The sequence below is a fragment of the Dermacentor variabilis genome, unplaced genomic scaffold, assembly GCF_050947875.1.
Source record: "Dermacentor variabilis isolate Ectoservices unplaced genomic scaffold, ASM5094787v1 scaffold_17, whole genome shotgun sequence".
Classification (NCBI taxonomy): domain Eukaryota; kingdom Metazoa; phylum Arthropoda; class Arachnida; order Ixodida; family Ixodidae; genus Dermacentor; species Dermacentor variabilis.
This window is the reverse complement of record NW_027460335.1, coordinates 6,164,466-6,185,907: the sequence shown is the minus strand read 5'-3', so window position 1 is coordinate 6,185,907 and position 21,442 is coordinate 6,164,466. Positions and strand designations below refer to the sequence as shown.

The 21,442-nt window shown below is 46.1% G+C and overlaps 1 protein-coding gene across 1 annotated transcript; it reads left to right on the top strand.

The window, feature by feature from the left end:
* The first annotated feature begins 12,899 nt into the window (after positions 1-12,899).
* LOC142568147 (uncharacterized) lies at positions 12,900-21,442 on the top strand. The gene is made up of 6 exons (XM_075678225.1): positions 12,900-13,126; positions 13,453-13,538; positions 16,408-16,500; positions 17,622-17,669; positions 19,145-19,192; positions 21,291-21,442. The coding sequence occupies exons 1-6, from the start codon at positions 13,012-13,014 to the stop codon at positions 21,375-21,377; spliced, it is 477 nt and encodes a 158-aa protein (XP_075534340.1). The 5' UTR covers positions 12,900-13,011; the 3' UTR covers positions 21,378-21,442.

Here is a 21,442-nt window from a genome sequence, read left to right as displayed (position 1 = left end):
TCATTTCAAAATAATAGTTTGATAACTAGATGAGAAAATGAACCTCGAAGTATCAGCATTTGAATGTTGCGCCGAAAGCCCGACGCCGGCACGCCATAGTGACGTTAGGGATTCCAAAGTATGTTTTCGCATTTCGGCCGCGTTGGCTGAGCAAAGGTTGCCGAAACTTGACATGCATAATATATGGTTCCTTTAGAAGACAATGTAGTCAACCTGTATCGCTATATAAATAAGTACGCCCTGAAAGATGCCATCAGAATCCAGGACGTCACAGCGACCAGGTGCGGGAACTTCAAGGAGGCGTCGCCACCCGTCTATCGTTCTTGCGCTTTTACTGGCTGACCAAGGGTCTTATTGCGGTAACATTGGTGTTTTTTAGTGTCGTGGAAAAGTAATTTACTGATGCAGAAGAAATAATTTTTCACTGTAGTGTCCCTTTAAAGAACTCCACGTGCCAAAAGTAATATGAATCCCTACATGGAGCTCTTTTGCACTGGGACATGTTTTAGCGATGCTGAAGGTACTGTTCTATTTTCGGCGCTGTTCTTGTTCTTTGTATGTATAACACATATGTTGCACTTTTTTTGCGTTGTTGTTTTCATAGCATATTACTCCCTAACCTGCCCACAGCTGTTGCCTGTTATGGTTCTGAGCTTTTCGTTATTATACTTGCCTTTTATGGGCTTCTCGCTGATCTTTGTTTTGCAGTGTATACTGGCACATGTACTTGTTTATCTTTATTTGGTGACCGCGTTTCACCGTCTAAGAAATGTTATCGCTCAGCGCAGGACGCGCCTGCGCGTATCGGAAGCTTCGCGAATGTTATCGATGGTTCTATCCGTTGTCTATTGTCACTGAATCTTGTGTAATCTGATTGCTTGTATGCGCGACGCGAATTGTGTAGTACTTTCTGGAAGACACGCGGGTACCAGTGATTATTCTGAAGCCTTCGATGACTCATGTATAAAAGCCGACGCGCTTGACCCGCTGATCAGGTTTCGACGACCGCTGACTGCACTTGCAGCTATTGATGTGCTCTGAGTGTAACTTGCTTTTGTAGGCACAATTCCGCGCAAAAAAATTTGTTTCGTCTATCACAGATTTGCCGCCGCCTTAATGACAATACCTGATCTTCACTTCAGTCTTCACTGAATTTTATTGCGTTAGCTGCGAAACATCGTAGAGTGCTCATTCCATTAGCACTTGCCATTGTTAAAATTATATTGCACGCTTTAACAGATAACTGCGTAATATATTTTGTCGTTGCAGCTCTCCGTACAGTGTCTGACTACGGGACCTCCTCCTGTATACGACAGCAATCCGTATATGTACAATTCTATCGCACCAATGAAAAAAACCTAAAAAAGACTACATACGATTGCTCCCATAACCCACTGTACTGTTTCTATACACGTTAAAACGCACAATTTGTTGCTTAGGTTTGTGTTTGCCGGACTATAAAGTACCAGCTCCCACTACACATTTCTCGCATTTTTCCTGAGCATGGAAACGGAGGATGGGGATTGCCGTTCTCGCTTTCGACTGTGCGCCGGAAACATTTGCATACCATTCCGAAAACTAAAACGAACGTAGGGGTGGGGGGGGGGGGGCACTGCGAAGTCTGGCTACACTGTGCAGCATGGCGGGTGCGCCGAGACTCCCGCGTCGTTGCCACCGCTGTCTTTGATTATTTCCTGGTGTCGGCACGCGCCGTTTTAAGGAAGCACAGCGGGCAGTGGACGTCGAGAACGTCGTTTTAGTCCTTATATGAGAGTTACAGTGGGTAATAACGCTGACGGTAATCGCGCTTTGCGTGCGACACACCGGCGTGACAGCGGACCCGCACGAGGTCACGATGCAAATCATGGATGCATTCCGGTGCCCATTGGTCGGAGAGGCGAAGTAGTCGTGCACTGCTAGATTGTCGGAAAAGTGCAAGCACGTTTCCGCTGCTTTAATTCACTGTTAAGGCGAGGGTATACATGGACCGATGTTTCGAGTGTGCGAGGCATCGGCCGGCGACGCCAGGACTGCAGAAAAAAAGATTGCAACCTGTTGAGTCCGCCATGTTCAACGTGGCCTGCAGCTCGGTCAGCTGTTGCCGCTGAGCATGCGCATCAATGTGCGGCGAGCGAGCGCTTTTACGTTTGCGCGCTCCCTTGCAGTCTGAAGAGCGAGCGAATCTGAAGAGTGAGCTTCGCGCTTTATAGCGAAACCGAGTACGGCAAGCGCGACGAGGCTGCGGCGAAGCTTTCCCACTACTCGTGCGCTAGGAAAACTTTTGTTATCTATTTTGTACTCGAAATGCGCGCAAGGTTCGCTTGGCCGTGGTTATTGTAGTAGACTGCCCGTCGTCTCTCTCGCAGAGAACAGAAAGGAGAAAAAAAAAAGAAAGAAAAGAAAACGGAGGATCCGCTTACAATAAAAACACATATTTGCACATCATGCGCAGGTTTGTCTTGTAGTGCATAGACGCATCGTGACTGATTACTCGCAGCTCTCTTCGTGCCACTGCCTATGGCTGCTGTGTAAGCTAATGAAAGGGAAAGAATATGTTTCTGCGTAAACTAAATGTTGGCCCACCTCTTGCGTGAATATAATTTTGCATGTCCCTCTGTAGCTGAAGTATCTGGCATTTTATCTTGCCCAGACTGTGTCTAACGTGTAACTGCCTATGTCCTTCAGGCGCATCTTAGAGTAAATCTTAGAAATACACCACTGCCCATGCGCGGAGAAAACGATCACCCCAAGAACTTTCTGTACAAGCAACACGACACCTATAGCCACGTTCATCAATAAAGCACATCTGATTGTTGTACAGATAAACTGAGGTGTCGCTGTCACAATCATCTCTCTTCTTTCTAATATGATACTCCTCGAGTAACTCTCTCACTCGGATATCTCGGCACCGGCACACTATCTTCACTTCTTTCAGGATCGGCTTACACGGGCATGCCAAGCAATGAATAGGAAGTTGCCCACTCGCCTTATTCTCAATCGACAATTCATGCTCACGCATGCGTATATTCACGCACCTTATTGTTATATAGCCGAGATAGCCGAGCGAGAGAGTTACGCGAGGCGTATCATATTTAGAAAGAAGACAGATGACTGTGTCAGCGACACCTCAGTTTATCTGCATCATAATGAGATGAGGTTTATTGATGAACGTAGTTAGGTTGCGTGTTGCTTGAACAGAAAGCTTTTAGGTGAATATGTTTTCTCCGCGCACGCGCAGTGGTGTATTGCTGAGATGCACTCATATGTGGTCTTTGTGGAATAAAGATTAGTTGCAAGTCTGCGCCTGTCCTAGTGTGCTATCGCTCTCTGTAGTCGCTTGTTTGCGCAGTTGTAAAAATGTTTGCTGATATGCACCAACTCGCCTAACAAGAAGTTCTTCTAAGCTGATAAATTGCTTCGATAAGCGTACATTTTTAAATGAGCGCCGGCTCATTTGCACTAATTAAGTGGGTAGCGTGTCCGAGTCGTAGAGATAACGCGCTGCGACGCCACTCAACAGTTATTAATCATGCTAGCGGGTACGTGCTGTACCTTCGCATAACGATTTACCGACGTTACTCAGCAGCATCTGAAACTAGGTTATTCCGATTTTCGCTTATGTACGACACGGTGGCCCCACGTTGTGCAACGCACGTATCCGAGATAACAGCCTCGTCCAAAGAAAGATTGAGTGGCGCGGAAACATTTCTATCACAAACTGCATTACCACAACGGCTATCACATGAAACTACATGTTGCAACACGCATGCGCTGAACATTGGCGAGTTTTACGTTAGGTGACGCAAGCGGCTTGCGTACGCAACAACTAGGGCCGACGGCACTGCGCATGCGGCTTGCCTAGACACCTAGTGCTGGCGTGCGCAAGCGGCTTGCGTCCCCTAATCTAAACTCTCTATTATCACCATGGCGCTAACGGCCCGAGCGCAAACTCAGTGAAGTTTGCCGGAGAACTGTACTGCCCATGTCGTACAATTAACAGGTGCGAGTTCTCTTGATTCTAAGAAGAAACCGATTCCTGCCTAAAAAAAAAAAAGTAATACTGCCTCGATGAAAATGTCGAGAACACAACCGCTATTGTCGCCTTCACAGCTTTGCGATGCGGAGATTAGCAATCCATGTGGTTTTTCGGGGTCGATATGGGATGGTGCAGAGCGAAATTTGTGAAGGGAGACAGACTCGTCCTTTCATCTGGCTGATGAACACTACGAAACGCATCAAAATTGTTTGCTCATGCGGAGTTTCTTTGGAGGCGGCTCCATCGTTCGACAAGGGCATCCCCGATCGCAATACTATGGTTACGGATGATACCAACCTTCGCGTGAAGTTTCTTGCGCTCGCCGCTAGGTGTCGCACGAATTGCCGAAGTCACCGATTGGGCAGCTACAACACTTATTACATTCCATTTTGTCTGTTTCGTAATCTCGGGCACTTCGAATTCGCCCGCATGCGCCGAATGTCTCTGACACGTTCTCGCTGTACGTCCTAGGCCCTTAAAGCATCGCTCGCCGTGATTCCTGCGAGCCGTTGGCGAAAGGTTGGGCCGGTTTACCATTTCTGTTTCTTCGCAAAACCGCATAAGAGCGCATGCGTGTATATACCCTCGCGCTCACGCCCCTTCGACTCCTTCCCGTCAGCTCCGCGCCCAACATCGACCTTTTGAATCATTCACAGACTCGCTTTCGCGGGTGTGTCCCGCACCAACAGCGCGTGGCTGCCTGCTGCCCGAGAGCGAGCGAGGCCTTGAATGCTCGCTCTCCGTGACGAAGGCGCGAGCAAGGCGCGCGCCAGCGAGCGTATAAGTAACGCTCGGCATCGTTTGTGCGACGCCGTGCGTGTGTGTAACTCGTCGTCGCTTGCACCGACGACTTCCACGAAGACGAGCGTGACCTTGCCGGCCCGTCGCCCGAAGATCGTGGCTGCCGCGACCGGGCCGCCGGAGAAAAACAGCTCCCGCGACGAGACGCTGTCACGAAGAGTTGGTTTGCTCGGGCACCGCCGCACGCTCGACGACGCATTCCCGAGCGAGTCCTTTATTATGCTCAGCGGCCGGAGCGTGATACGAGGGACTATTGCACGTGGCCCTACGTGCCCTTCGTGGGAGTGAACCGCTGTTCCGTTGGAGGGAGCACTGTCACGCGATTTACAAATTCTAGTGACTCAACCGTACCCTTAAAGCCCGCAGAAGAATCACACTCGACAACAGTAAAGGCCCCCGAATCGAATTGAATTCTGGGGTTTCATGTGCCAAAACGACGATTTGATTATGAGGCACGCCGTAGTGCGAGACTCCGGATTAATTTTTACCACCGCGAGGTATTCAAGGTGTCCCCAGCACACGGGCCACGGGCGTTCTTGCATCTCGCCTCCATCGTATTGAAATTCGTATTGAAGGCCCTTTCGGAGTACTGGACACTGAAGCCGCCGTCTCGGCACATCTTCCGCCGCAGTATCCGTATTTGTTTTCTAACAAATCAGAGGATTTGCTACGACGCAAGGGAATCGGGTTTAGTGAGGGAACAGTGCAAGCCCTAACCCGTTCCAAGGCAAAGGAGCTCGCGGCTAAAGCAGTGGATGAAAGTCCAGTGGTGAAAGAAACCGGTTTGACAGCTGATTGGTCAACTAGTACTGAACAGGATAGCCCTATAGGGGATGAGGCGAAAAGTACGCCAGCTAATGAAAAAACCAGGAAAGCAGCGGAGCCTGAAATGCCGCGAGAAGCAGAATGCAGCAAGTTATTAAACGTAAGCCCTGCCACAATGATCGCTGAGCAGGAAACGCGTAAGCCACAAAGCAAGGCTGAGTATTACTATGACAGGACGGCTCGCACGCGACACTTTGAAGTTGGGAAAAAGGTAATGAACCTGAAAACCTCGTTGAATAACCAAGCTGAGGAAATGCCTGTCGACTTTCCAGAGTTAACAGCAGTGACGGAGACAAAAGACATTGACGAGACCATTGACAAGTTCGTAGAACAGGCGGAGTTGAATCCCATTCAGAGGGCCGAACTGAGGGAACTCGTGTTTGAATTTAAAGACGTATTTTCAGACACACCGGGCAGGACGACTGCGATCGTTCACGATATCGAGTTAACCTCGTCGGACCCTGTTCGTTCGAAAGCTTTTCGCGTTTCGCCTCGTCAACGTGAAGTCATGACCGCTGAAATAAACAAGATGTTAGAGCTAGGCGTAATCGAGCCAGGAGAGAGTGATTATACCTCACCTCTTATCTTGGTTGAGGCCCCAGGAAAAGAGCCGCGGCCATGTATCGACTACCACAGGCTCAATTTAATCACGAAGGACCAGACTTATCCAATACCGCATATCGAGGAAAGGCTTGAGAAAGTGAGCAGTGCTAATTTCATTTCTAGGCTCGATTTAGTCAGAGGGTATTGGCAGGTTCCATTGACCGAGAGGGCAAGCAGGCTTGCAGTGTTTATTTCCCCGATGGGAACCTTTTGTCCGAAAGTCCTGAGTTTTGGATTGAAGAATGCGCCATATTGCTTCTCTAGCCTTATGGACCAGGTGCTACGAGGAATGGAGGACTTTGCACTTCCCTATCTCGATGACATAGCTATCTTTTCTTCACCATGGGCGGACCATATGTAACACCTGCGAACCATGTTGTGTCGGCTACGAGAGGCCAACTTAACTGTTAAGACTCCCAAATGCCAATTAGGGCGCGCGGAGGTAGCTTATCTAGGTCATGTGATAGAGCAAGGCCATCGTCGGCCTTCCGAGGTTAAACTGATCGCGATAGACAACTTCCCGCAACCACGCACCAAGCGGGACATCAGATCATTCCTAGGCTTGGCGGGTTATTACCAAAGATATATTCCGCGGTATTCCGAGATTGCGAGTCCTTTAACGGATGCTCTCAGAAAAACAGAACCACAAACGGTAAAGTGGGATGACGCGAAAGAAAAGGCTTTTAGTATGCTGAAGAACGCACTAACGAGTCAGCCAGTGTTGAACGCGCCCGACTACTCTAAGCCATTCATTCTTCAGTGTGATGCCAGTGACAGGGGTATGGGGGTGGTGCTCTGTCAAAAGAAAAATGACGAGAACGAACATACTGTACTGTACGCCAGCAGAAAGCTTTCAGTTCGTGAGGAAGCATACAGTGCACCAGAAAAGGAATGCGCCTGCGTAGTTTGGGCGGTACAGTAGCTAGCTTTCTATATCGCTGGCTCAAGATTCACCATAGAGACTGACCACTGTCTTCTCACATGGCTGCAGGCCATGTCTACGAAAAACGGTCGTCTTTTGCGCTGGAGCTTGGCTCTTCAACAGTACACCTTCGATATTCGCTACAAGAAGGGTAAGCTTAACGGCAATGCCGACGGTTTAAGTCGTTGCCCCTAGAGTATCGAAAGCCTCATGCTCATCCGGGTTTCCGTGGCATTTTTTTCGTGCATTCATATGTTTTTACGAAGTGAAGCCGATTGCTAGCTGATTTTAATAACCACGTCTTAACGCTTTCAAGAAATGGCTGTTTTTAGTGTTCAGGGGGGGAGGACGCGCGTAGGAGATGAGAAAGGTGTAGCGGGTTTTATTATTAAATTTTTTTTTTGTTAAAAGCCGGGTGTGTCTTGGGGGAGAGTGGCCTTGTGCTCGCTGCTTTGTGGTTGTGGGTCCGGCACTGTTCTGGGGTGATTGCTTGCCCACGCAGGAGACGAAAAGTTGCGAGACCTGCTTGCGAAGACCAATTTCACCGGACCGGACCAAGGAGAAAAGTCACAAGAGCGCTACGAGGACGGATGACAACTCCCCGGAACCTACCTGCTACGAACGAAGGGTTCGTGACCTCTACGGGGAAACCTGATACCGAAACGCCGATCCCTCGTACAGCGGCTGCTGGCCCCTACACGTCGGGATCTTCCTCCCCCGGCGGAGATGCTGTTAGGGATGGCCTCTGACACCACGTGGCGACAGGTCATTCACCCTACCCTCTGAGCCGGAGCTCACGGGCGACCTCATCCCCTCCACCTTCTCTTGGCCGTGGCATCGTGTGTGCTACCTCATCCCCTCACCTTCTCTTGGCCGGACCCCACGGCGCTGGAGAAGTCATTCACCCGACCTCCTCCCCGGATTCGTCGAAAAGAGGATCGACTTCTCCCACCCGTGCTCGGTATTGCAGGAGGAGGGGCCCTCTCTCCGTGCCTGTCACGTGTCATCGACGGAAGCAAGATCCCGCTCACACTTGTAGAGAGCTATTTAAGGGGCTCTGAAATGTACTTTGAGAGACTCCATACTTGAGACTTCATACTTGATACTTGATACTTCATGCTTTTCTTATTTTCTTTCAACTACCTTTGAATAAACCGTGCAAGTTTCGCACTAGCAAATCGTCTCGCCCCTGCTTGGTCGCCATGATCTACCGGATGCCTGCAGCCCGCCGACAACGCGACGCTACCCAATAAGTAATGTCGGTAGAGCTTCGTAAGGCAGGCGTCGATACTTCTCGGCAGCAGTACGGTACGCTACCCTGGAGAACGCAACACGGCAAAGCGTTTCCAGCGCCCTCCTGAAGGTGTACGCGTGTAGGTGTCTGTCATAAGCAAGACGGGTATCCTCTGAGAACGTCGATTTTGGATAGTTGGCGAGCATGCGCGAGAAGCTTGGCGTCTGTGTAAAACGCCCCTTTCCAATAAGAGAAACGTCAGCTGATATTCGGCGCGTGGTCCTGTCCTTTAGTGTCTTCTCTTCGTTTTCGTTGTTTGCGCTGCAGTGATTGTCATACCCTCGTGTCTTTTATATATATTTCGTTTTTCTTACGTGCCCCCTTTTACCCTGCCCAAAATGAAGGGTACCCAACAGGGCATGGCCTTGCCTAAGATTCAAACCCTTACTTCTTCGTGTCTGTCTCACAATCGTGTATACAAGGCCAATGAACATTACAAACTTCTCTTCAACCGATGTGCGCCGCCGAACGCATACGTGCAGTCAGTGTTTCTGAAAGGTCTATCGACTGTGGTGTTTGCGAAAACACTGACTTTCCGCGCACGTTCTGGCCATAGCGAGCAAAACCCGAGAACGCTATTTTGTTCGCTTTTACTAGCGCAGTCTGCAAGTCCGAATGACAGGCTGCACTGGCCCAGGTTGCGGAAATATTCATGTTTCTCTCAGATACCACAGACCGTCAACTTCTGACGCCGACTGTACTTTTGGATTTCAATTTCTTTCAGCTCTCTTTGGTTCAGATCAAGCAGAATTTGACGGAAATTTCGGCGTCACAGTGGCTTAGACATCTACGTTTAAAGAGTAGCTAGCAAAGTGTTCAGTCATAATGTTATAGGCTTTGTAAAAGCATGAATGTACGATTTATTATAGACAGGATATATACAAGAGTCCACAAAATGTGTAAGGCCGTATGTCCATAAAGTGTCTATACTTTACAGAAGCTATCTGTATGAAATGCATACACGAAGTAAGAGTGTTGCCAATAAACATGATAAGAGAACCTTCGATAAGAAGTGTAAGGCCCCAAGTCTCTAGATAGTGTTTAAATACTATTTTAAGAAATTATCCAAAGGTTGTTAGAAATGCCAGACGAATGGCCATAGACCTTCAACGAACGGATAATAACACAGAAAGTACACAAGGCACTAGAGATCTCTTAAATATGTATCAGCGCCCAACTTTCGGGTGCTGCGTATTTGATAAAATTTGCAAACCTTGCGGACAGAAATTCGTGGAAGTTCAGCGTATAGGGTATAAAGCAGAGCTGTACCTAGGAGTTACTTTCGGTAGGCCGGAGCACCATCGGGGGCGCATGTGGCGGTCACTACGAAATATCTCATTTTTCAGAGTGAAGCAAGCACATCGCTGACAGATTAATAGTGCAAACATACATTTTGACACACACACACACACACACACACATATATATATATATATATATATATATATATATATATATATATATATATATATATATATATATATATATATATATATATATATAATAACCTAAATATGCACTTTGCTCAGAATATATCGCCATAGCGATAATTTCGCAGAGTGTCAGAACCCGCTAACCCTCCCCCTAGGTACGGTTCTGATTGAAAGTGCTTCCTTAACGAATGAAAATGTCCGACACATTCGTCCGTTTTTCTTCGTTGATTTTCGTTCAGAAAACGCAGTGACCCGATCCCGGTAGCAGGCACGGGGAGTTGACTGGCTTTCAACGAAGTGCAAAACATGACCGAGTGCTGCTGGCGCGTGGCCCGTTCGCGCGCGCCGTCAACACCGCTTTACGAGGCAAAGAAGACAGGCTTACGGAGCGGCGCTCCTAATAACAGGCCGCGAGTGGGGGACGCGCGTCCAAATCTGTGTTCCTTGGCTCGCCTCGCGGGTGATTCACGCGCGGCGCGCATTCGCGCCGGAAGCAAGGGGGCGTCCAGCGCGACACGTCGAGGAGGATACGCGCCGTGCCGCGCGAGAGAAAAACGACGCGCCACTTTCGAGCCACTCATCACGCGCGCCACCTAGCGAGCCAGCAGTGACTAAGAACAAAAGGACGCTTGCCGGCGACACGCCCACCAGCTCAAGCCGGTGAGTGCGACGAGAGGACGCGAGACATTGGCAGAACGAAGGCTTCCTCGAAGACTGCACGCGTCGCCGCAGCCGGAAGTTCGAGAGTCACTCGAGCCGGTTAGCATCGATTAACTGTTTTTCTTGAAACTGTGAGAAAGCGATGGCATCGTCGGCGATGCAATCCGCCCCATTTCTCTTGGCTACAAAAAAAAAAAAAAGGAAATCATAATGCAAGCGCCACCTTTCTGTCTAAATCTGGCACTAAAGCTTGTTTGGGCATAGAAATGAGCAATAGGTTAGATGACGTTGTTTCCTCAATATGAAGGCGTACATAATGTAGCCGCGAGTGAGGTTCTCACTTAACTGCTCACATAATTTGTTTTTTACAAAGTGCAATGCGTATACGTTCAAGGCAAATGATTGATTTCGTTGAACAGCTTGGCTAGCGTTAGCTGGTGACACACGGTAGATCGCTAAATGTCGTTCTTTTATGTTTTTCTTTAAATGTCGTTCTTTTATGGCCATTGCCACTAAAACATTCCCTTACACATTCAGTCCGATATTCACGTGCACGTGTGCGACTGCAATTAAACATCAGCCTCTTTAGATAGTCGAGTGATGTCTCGGGACGTCCTTATTTCGCTATTTTTGTGCGCAGAGTATGTATACAGAACAGATTTTGTCGCGGTTATAACATTCTCTATAAATTTGTCTATTAAATATTGTTCCACTGAGACCTTGAAATAACGTGATAATGGTTTAGATATGTACGGCAACCGGATATATGTCGTGCTCCGTTCATAGTCGTTGCCGCTAATGCTGAAGCTCATGGGTCATTAGCTTCCCGCCTAATCTTCTGTCTGCCTTCCAACGAAATCCTGCACCTGCATCAAGTGAATAATTTCACTTTTTTTTTTCAGGTCTGCCTTCATTCATTATAAAGAAATGAAAGAAACGAATAGAGTGTGTCAAGGCTTCCGGTAACGGGTCGAATAACTTTTGCTGAAAGATGTGAGAGGTTTCTAAGATGATCGCGCGATTGAATTCACACTTACCGGTTGCGCAGCTCCTATCTCGGAGGCGGCTGTCGCTTTCTACAGTGGCACCTGTAAGAACCGAGAAATAATATTCAGACAATAGGTTCTTCTTTACTTAGCAGTGAAGCAAGTCAGAGTGGTACATGGTGTTTCCATCAACATCGCTACTTTGTGAATAAAGCTCCCGCAGAGCCCACGTGGTACCAGAAGCAATACATTAACAAAAATATTTACAGTGAGATGCCCATTTTCCACTTTCCACTTTGTCAGAAGCAGTTTACCAAATGCTACGTACGGGCTTATTATATTTCAGGGGCACAATGTTGCAATACAGCCATCATCAAAATTTCCTAATTTTGAATTTCAAGTAACTTTCACTGAAAGTTGTGAGAACGCAAAGGAAACTTATGTAACCTTACGTAACTTGACTTTGGAGTCTATGTAATGTGTCGTTGAAATCAATTTACCATTCCCGTAAAAAGAGCGTAGTATATTTTTCAGGTTTATATTAAAAGAGAAAGTGGAAATTGGAGCGGAAATAAATTCCAATCTCATTAACATCTCATCATAAAGAAAAAGCAAAAGAGGATCACAAGGAGCAACTAGAAGGCTCTTAAAGACAAACATTCTAAATTAAACAACCGCAAGAGGAAACTAGAGAGTTTCCTACACGCACAATATATAAAAAAATGGCAACAAAAATTATACAAGCAGACTGGCACACTTTTCGCTCTCACATGCAGGCCGAGTCAGCTGCATTTCAGTTGACTGCCATTCAACATCGCTTCACGTGCACCTCGATTGGCTAAACCGATTGGTTAGGAAGTGACGACAGTCACCACGTGACCAGGCCTACTTCCCTTCGTTCGAGTGATGGGGAGAAAGAACACCGTGACGTCACTAATTCCAATGCCATCAATGATTTATCGCGCCAAATGGTACGCCACTCCGAGCTGAAAAGCGTCGCAGAAAGTTGCCAAACGAGAATAAGGCAGCAGCTGCTTTCTTAAACGGTCTCGCCTTCCAGCCTTTCCTAAACCCGAGAGCTCGCCTATATTTACAGCACACTTCTCAATTCAGCTAACCAGCGACAGAGAGCCGCTCCTCGATTTCGCGTCTGCTGTAGCCGCCACCAATAACCGGCACACGTCGAACGAATAAATGTGCGGGCGAGCGTATTATGTGGAGGAAGAAAACGTGCTCCGTAGCACGTTTTTCTCCGTTGAAGGAAATCATTTCTGAAAAAAATTTCCTGTCGAAAGGTTTACTTGCGAGGCTTTCAGCGTTGAAGGGTCGTCGCGTTCCGGCGATCCCAAGGAAGGCTACAAATCTCGCGCAGACCGTAGGCTCGCCTCGTGTGCGCCGTTGCTATTGCTCGCGATACGGGCAGAAGCTGGCGGGGCGAAGGTGCAGCTGGAATGGCTGTAGCCGTCTTCCTAGCAGTGGCCGTAGGCGCTATTGATAACGTTCTAGCTAACCAGAAGCATTTTGACATCACCATTGGCCTACCGAAGAACGCAATATGCAAGAGCTGTAAGTACCGCGTGCTGTTTTCACGAACGAACGAATTAATGAACCAGTTGCATTCAAAAAATGGTATCGCTGGGGATTTCTATTGCGGCAATGATTGGTTTGTTTTTAACAGATCTTGAACTCCAATGTACTACCTTCACTAGGTTAATACAGTCGTAATAACGTGGGCCCTGTTTAAGAATTGCTTAAAGCGATCATAATCTTTGGGTGTACGCATTTGCATTGACGCCACGAATTTGGGGGCACAGATCGCGTTGCTCTTTGAATGCATACATCGTCAGTAGAGAGCCAATGCAAGCATGTTCGCACCTCCTCTACACTCGCAGTTATCCACGCCAACGAGGCCTGCCGAAAAGCTGTGGAACCGCTAGACGTGCACAGACAAAGCGTGAACGGCAGCAAAATGGCGATGGTGCGTCCGTTTCTCCGATGACTTGCGGGCCTTCGCACTTGCACAGGCAATTCAGTGGTCAAGACTGTAGAAATTGTACTCATAACTACTGCGCTTGTCGTGTGTTTTCGGTTACTTGCTGAATGACTGGGAACTGACCAAAGGCCTGAATGACCTTTGAAAAATTTCTACGCACTGCATTCATCCGTAACAAAGCATTGGCATCTTTACATTCTATAGTTCGTATTTCAGAGCAATAAAAACGTAAAGTAAGTTCATGGTAAGAACTTCGAAATGCCTTAAAAAATTTTTCCCTGATAATGTCTTGAATAGTCCTTTCAGGAAACTTTCAAAAAGTGCAGGTTTGTTAATCGCATAATTTGTTGCGGTTGTTAGTTCTGTCACATATTTTTAGAGGGGGGGAGGGGGAAGTGGAGGTGTTCGGCCAGACAAATAGGCAGATTGAAGTAGTATTTCAAACACATTACAAGCCGCATAAATAAGGAAAATAACGATTATATACTTTCGTAGTTTGCATTTAGATAGCTTCAGCGATGTTGAGCTCACAGGCTGCCCCGGCGCACTTAACCAACAAAGGGTTGTTGCTCTGTGACCCATCAAGTTAACAGGACGAAATTAGAGAGTGTTAAACCAACTGCTATGCAGTTTTATAAAATACTCAAGAAAACCAGCAGAATAATTCGGACGGATCGGGCTGAATAACTCGTCTGCATCCACATTTCATTATATAGGACCCGAGGACAGAACAAAAGTTCAGATTATCCCGAGTGAGACCTACCGTTACCGGGCTATTCGCTGCCCTCACTGCCTTGCGCGCCATTGCGTCAGTAGAGATTCCGCTGAAATTGGTTATTTTTAGACATTCTCAAGCCACGTTAACGTCATTAAAGAGCACAGACCGAGACTTCATTTATACACATTTGGTATGTGAAAAGATCAAGGAGCCCATAAAATCCAGTGCAATAAATCGCATTGTAGTGTATCAGTGGATACCAGGACACTGAAATGTTCCTGGAAGCATTGCACTTTACACAACTGCCGAACAGGCGCACCAAAATGAAAATATAATAAATATATCTCTTACCCACAGCGAAATCCCCCAGTTGCTGAGAAAGGTATCCTGTCGACTTACCCCAGACATCTGGACCCTAAGATTAAATTGTCCATTCCGCTAAAGTTGAACGAGGATAGAAATTTTGGCACTTTATTGCACCGCCTGTTGTTTGCTAGGGCATTTGCGCGTCACTTTTTGTACAAAAATTAGATGCATTCGTTGTCCAACGTGTCATTATGACTACATTAACGAAAACGTACACCTAATTCTCGAGTGTCCACGGCACGATACCGCGAGGCGAAGACTAGAGGAAGATTTAATGTTAGATCGTAGAACGCTAACTCTAAAAAAGATACTTTGCCCCTGGGCAACATAGGGATACGGAAAAGGGCACCTGTGGCTTTTAATATCTCTTCGAAAAAAAGAAATATTAGGCTGATACTAAACGTTCGTGGTTGATGCTACGAATACGATTTTCTTTAGGTACCACATGTTGTGTATATCATATGTGCATATCTAACGCCTGATTTGGCATGTGTTGTTGTATCTTGTTATGTAGATATATTTAGACACGTTAGTCGTCACTTACGTGCGCGTTTTCAGATTATTTTCCGCACGCTCACTTTGTGCTTGTCGCTTTTTTGGTGTGCTTATAGTTGGGCTTGGAAACCTCTCTTTTAATTTCATAACAATAAAATGTATAGACATTTTCTGCTTACAGAGAAACTTCATGCTCGCAAACGAACTGGAATAGAACCGATATTAGAACAGACTATCAAGCTGACATTTTTTCATTGCTATTAGCTATTAAAAAAAGGACTTTGCAAAATAAATTTTGCCGACATGGTCACGCCCAGATAATCAGGGCCGCTAGAGCTTTGTCAAACGTCGCTCCGCGCGCAACCAATGTGAAAGCAGTGTCATCCCACGTCCGTGACGTTGCTGATATGCAACACATCTAAAAATAGACGGGAATGAACACCTCCATTATCATGCAAACCTCCTCCTCCGGGCGATCTGATTAGTACGTGTTGCTGTTGCTAGTTAATATATGCTATACAGTGGGAGAAGTATAACGACGGCCGAGTCCACTATCCAAAAATTATAGCTAAAAAACACTAAACGGAAAAAGTACACTGAAATAAAAAAGAAAGCTTTCATAATCGCTTAAAGTGAAAGAAATAAAATACACCCTACAGACGTACTAATAACTTGACTTGAAGCTGCAAAAGTGCGTAATCATGTAGATCTTTGCAGAAGGGTTGAAATCTGCCCCAGTTGGTACATACTTGAACGAAAAAACCAGTCAAAAACACAAAGGACAAGAGGAGAGGTTCACACCTGTAGATGTAGATCTTGAATGTCCTGTTGTGCTGGTCTATCGTAATTGGGCACTTGTCCATCGTCAGCTGGCTCACAGAGATTAAGCTTTATGACAATCTCGCAGATCAGAGCAACGTGTACACGCGATAAATCCACCAGCCACACCTCGAGGCTTGCAAGGCTTTAAGACTCTGTGCAGACCTGAACTTGAAATCTAAACTCCTACAAGTGACGTTTTTCCGCATTGCTCAGTTAAGTTAGACAAGTTGCTGCTATTCGGCGTGCGTAGACTCGCATTATCACGCGCTATAATAGACGTCATAAAGTGGATCCGAGTTTAAAATTATTATATATTAGGAATAAGCTGAAATCGGAGGCACACATTTGCTAAGTGTGCACGAAGACAGTCCGCACGCAATGTCCCAGACTGTCGTGCATAACCAGCACAGCCTTTTATTGCTTACGTGCCTGCTGGTCGAAAATTTTTTCCAGAAACACGGCACGTTCGCCCAAGTATTGAAAATGTGCTACAGGAAGAAACTGGCGAAGGATGATCTTCACCACGTATGCCGCAGCGAGCGAACTGTGAGTACGGAACAGCTACGTGTATATTTGTCACCCAGCTGCTAAGGGAATTGCATTATTCATCATCATCATCGTGTTATTATTATTATTATTATTATTATTATTATTATTATTATTATTATTATTATTATTATTATTATTATTATTATTATTATTATTTATGCGCCGGCCCAGCGTTCTAGACGAGTTCGCTGAACGCTTGCGCAAAGTTGAATTATAATTTTTTTTTTAATGGCACGGCCACATGCAGATGCTACCGATTGATCATTGCACCTAGCTGTGCACCCACGACAGAGCTCATTTCCGCACATAACGATCTATGTGATTAAAGGCCTACCGCAACGAAATTATACTTTGGCTAAATTATTGATCACTGGCACATACTACTCAAACAATCCCGGCAAAGCTGCACACCTGGGATTCGCATAACTTTCTTAGTAGCCGCCTTCAAACAACGTCTAATCCAACGACGCCCGCACCTGGGGGTTAGCGGATACGACCTATGTAATGGCCTCCGAGAAGTTTTCAGCGCAGCGCGGGCTGTCGCGGACGTCGCCTCGTCTCTGAGGTCACGCCGAGCAGCCGCGTGTTCTCGGTCATTAATCAGTTTCGCCGGACGGTAATGGTGGCGCTATGTTGAGCTTTGGCTCCGAACGCGCATTTTTGTAAGCTTTTCGTGACGCGTTCACTGTATTTGAAACGTTTCACGCGAAGTTGCTCCATATCTGCACTATCCAAAGCTATAGGCTTTTTACGCGGTCAGAAATTTGAACTGAACCTAATCAGCTCTCTCAAACTAGTCAACTTTGTCGTTCATCGCAAAATGTCATGAACAATACCGGAAAAGGCCCATGGACGTGAGCTACCTCTGACAAAAAAAATATTTCTCATGCCAGTAATATTTTTTTTATTGTCGACTAACGCGAGTGTCAAGTTTGAACGTTCCCTGTCGCACTGTATTAAAGTGGAGTGTACCCATGCGCACTGTGTCCGGAAAGCTTCCCCTTGGCTTACGCTGCCCGTAGTCCTCTGACAACTATACTGAACGTCCAGATTTCCTCCAACAATTTGCCTGGTTGCCGTGTTGCTAATTATTTCTTTTATATCTGTTTTCTACCCAGGTGAGAAAAGTCCTTCAGTGTTACAAGAAAGCCTCAACTAAGGCTACGGTGAGGCCGTCGATTGTTTGAAAGTTTCAGAAGCTGTGGGAAACAAGTACTTTTCTTTAATGTTTAGTTTCCCGCCCAGAAAAGGAATATAATAAATGGCATGTAGGCCCTGCAGCTAGACGCTCCTAGGAGCTGTCTACATAAAATCATGCCCGGTCTGATAATATAGACCACGAAAAATGCAGCTCGAACTCGCGATTAGGCAGCTTGGGTTGAAGTTCACGCCGCTAACAATTTGACCTTCTGACCTTCTGATCTGACCTTCTGAACATAGAATAAATATTTCCTCTGACATTGGCTGCACTGATCTTGCTGAAATATACTGAATGTAAACAAAAATTATAAAAAAATTTGAGGTATAGGGTTTGATCACATAGTAATGTCTACCTGGATATATCTACCTTAATACCATACACGTACCTACTAGAGCCCACAAAATAATTCTGCACCGCTTTAGAAGGGGCGAGAATCTTCGGACACATGCCCAGACCGTTCTCAGTACGCACAAGAGGGAGAACGCGTTGCAAAACTTATTGAGGACCAGCGCACCAGGTTACAGAGTTTGAGAAGTCTTGTGAACTACATCGCCCTCATGTAGATATATTTTTTTCTTGTACGGGTGTATTAGACAGCGTTGCTTTGGTTCAAGCAATTCAACAAAACTATATACGCCATTAGCCATAAGCATATTCAAACCTGTCTTCTTTTTTCTCTTGTTCAAGTGTTTCTACACATGACACAATTAATTTTTATTGCTACCCCTATGTAATGCCATCTCTGGACCTTAGGGCACCTAAATAAATAAACAGATAAATAAATAATCTTCTACCATCTTCATTTACGTTTACATCCTTACGCCATCAGAGATAAATAAATAGATAAATAAATAATCTTTTACCATATTCATTTGCGTTTATATCCTTACGCCACCAAAGGCCAGCCAGCCAAACAATACGCTGCCTAACCTCCCCGTTCTCCCTCTCTCTCTTCCTCTCCTCCATCTACTAGGGCATCTCAAATAGACAGAAGTGCCTAATATACAAGCCTTACATCACCGTGGTACTTTATGCACGTGGAAATTGCGATACTCCTGTTACTGACGCACAAATTATGTGCAAAATGACATTTGCTAAATATATATGCTATATTTCAATAACAAAAAATAATGGATTTGTGAAGCTGTAACTTAAGAATGTCATTATCATGCAAATTTCGTCAGTTTTTCGAAAATATGCGAAATCCCGAATACCATACCGCTACTATGAGTGAGTAATATTTTTGTTTTGAGCGCCCAAAAATCTAACTGATGTTCATTGCTTAATGAAAATATTTCTGCTGTTGGCATAAATTTGAACTAGGAAAGTGGAGCAGGATTCCAGCTTTACGTCGACTTTAAGTGTTTTCTTGTATACACAGTCGCATCGCCGGCATGTGCGATTTTCGCAGTTGCCAACCACGATATTTATTGTCCACAGCCAAAAACCTCCCGGAAAGCCACGAAAGAAATCTTCAGGGAATACCGGGTGAGTTCAGCGGAGCTCAAAGCCCGCACGTTATTTCTAACGTGGGCACGCACATCGAAATTTGTTAAGAGAAAGTGGCATGGTCTGGGTTGAACACAATGGTTGCATGTAAAAAAAAATGCCATTTTACTCGAAAGGCGTCGCAATGGTAGCGATAGCGAAGAATTAGAGAACTACATGAAGTACGGTTCGCAGTTTTATCGGCCATGTAAATTCCAGTTAACATTTTTCTAGTAATTATTTTAACAAGCAAGGTGTACCGCCCGCACAGGCAAACATGAACCGATCTTACCCGATACCGCGAACACTAGCTTTCACGATGCTGGCACGATGAGCGCCGATAGCGGGGAGCCAGCGCTTCATGCTGCCTCTCGCTTCACTGTGCTACCGAAACTTACAAAGATGTAACACTAGGCGCGCGGGAAGATAGCGTACATAAAGCCACCAAACCATCTTGGCTTGCCAACTATTCTAACCGTCGAAGAGCAGCTCAAAGATAGGGCGCGCGGTCCGCGTATGGGCTCAGCCACGCAGACAGCGATGCGCAACCAAGGCTTAGGATAGAGGAGGAGACGCGCTCTAGATCACGTTAAAACCCCTTAAACTTCGTAAAGTACTGCCACGCTTTGAAGAATGCCGCCTCCTCCTCGCGCGCTCTGGCCTAGGCCGACGCCGCGTCGCTATTGGCCTAATAGCATCACGTGGGCCCTCGCGCCGTGTATCAGAGCCATTTTTGCTCGAGAAGCGTCTACGGAGTGGCGAGGAGCGCATCTTGGCGCCGTTGCTACGCTCGAGCAGTGTAGGCGGCGCCACGGTCGAGGAGGGAGCGTGAAAGAGAGGAGAAACGAGGAGTGAAGGCGGAGGAGGAGAGTGTCACTACTTTACGAAGTTTAAGGGGTTTTAGATCACGTTACCGAGAGCTGAACTATCTCCCCGCCTTCTTCTTGCACATGCTCGATCACGTGACCACCAATATTAAGCATGCGGAAAGTCAGCGCTCATCAAAGCAACATCACTCTAGGCTCCCCCTTGTACGCTTTCCCTCGCACCCACGGAATACGGTGAGCTGGGTGCGAGCTTATCGCACTTGGATTTCATACGGAACATCACAGGGACAGAAAAAAGTTGCCTTGAGTGTGCATATAATTGTTACAGCAATGAAAATTAAGAAAAAGCACTGTACAGCCACGCAACAAAGCCATATACGTGTTTAGCCGTCAGTATTGTAACTGCGCACCCTTTATAGAACAGCACCGCCATACCCAGTGTACAAAGAAAAAATGTGGCCTCGATTCGACGAATTTTCTCATCTGAAGGTATTTCCCATCCCAGACCGTTCAAGGCTCATGTACAGAAGCGACGCGCATGTCTCAAGGCTAATTAATATCTATTAGACCTTCTCACATTTACAATAGTTGCGCACAATTAATTCTGAGTTGAGTGCAGTGTGCGAATGAACATGAGACTATTAATATTATGTAGCTGGCTAAATATGCTGGCAGGCAAACCACTCCAGGGTTCATTAAGTGCATCTTATACTGGCTGCAATCAAGGAAAACAAAAGGGGAGGGGGGAGGTTAAGGGTGATTTATGAATGTTTACTTTATGAACTTGGGATTTAACTATGTATTCTTTTGTAATATATTTATACGCATTATTTTAATATGTATGTAGTCTAAAACACAATTAAAGCCATTAACCTCAATTAAAGCTCATTATAGTCCTCTATACTGCCTTCTTGAATCAGGTTACCTTTGGCCATGAGACTGATGAACCATTACATATACTCCGATGAAGCTGTGACAAGATTAAAATGCGGGAAATTTCAATTAGATGTGAAGGATGCCTTTATCATTTGTTTGTGCCGCGATCAGAGGTCGCACGGCTCTACGACCTAATGTCATTTACTACCATTCACTGACCCCGTATACATATTGTTATCGACGTTTCGGCGGTTCCTGTATCACCCCACTGTAGTGCCTGCAAATGCGATGCAGCCAATGCGCAAATGAATAAAAAAACACAAATAGCATCTTGTTTTATTGTCTTTACACTACGATATCGACTTCCTCGGTGAACGAGCTCTCGTCTCTTTCAGAAATGCTTCCTGGAGAAGTTTACGCCCGAACCCGACCCGAGCGACGAAGAAATCATGTTTCCCAGGGCCCCCATTTTGCGCGACTGAAGCGCAATTGGTCCTGTTTTGCCATTTATTTTATAACCACATCGCACGTGAAATAAACTATATAA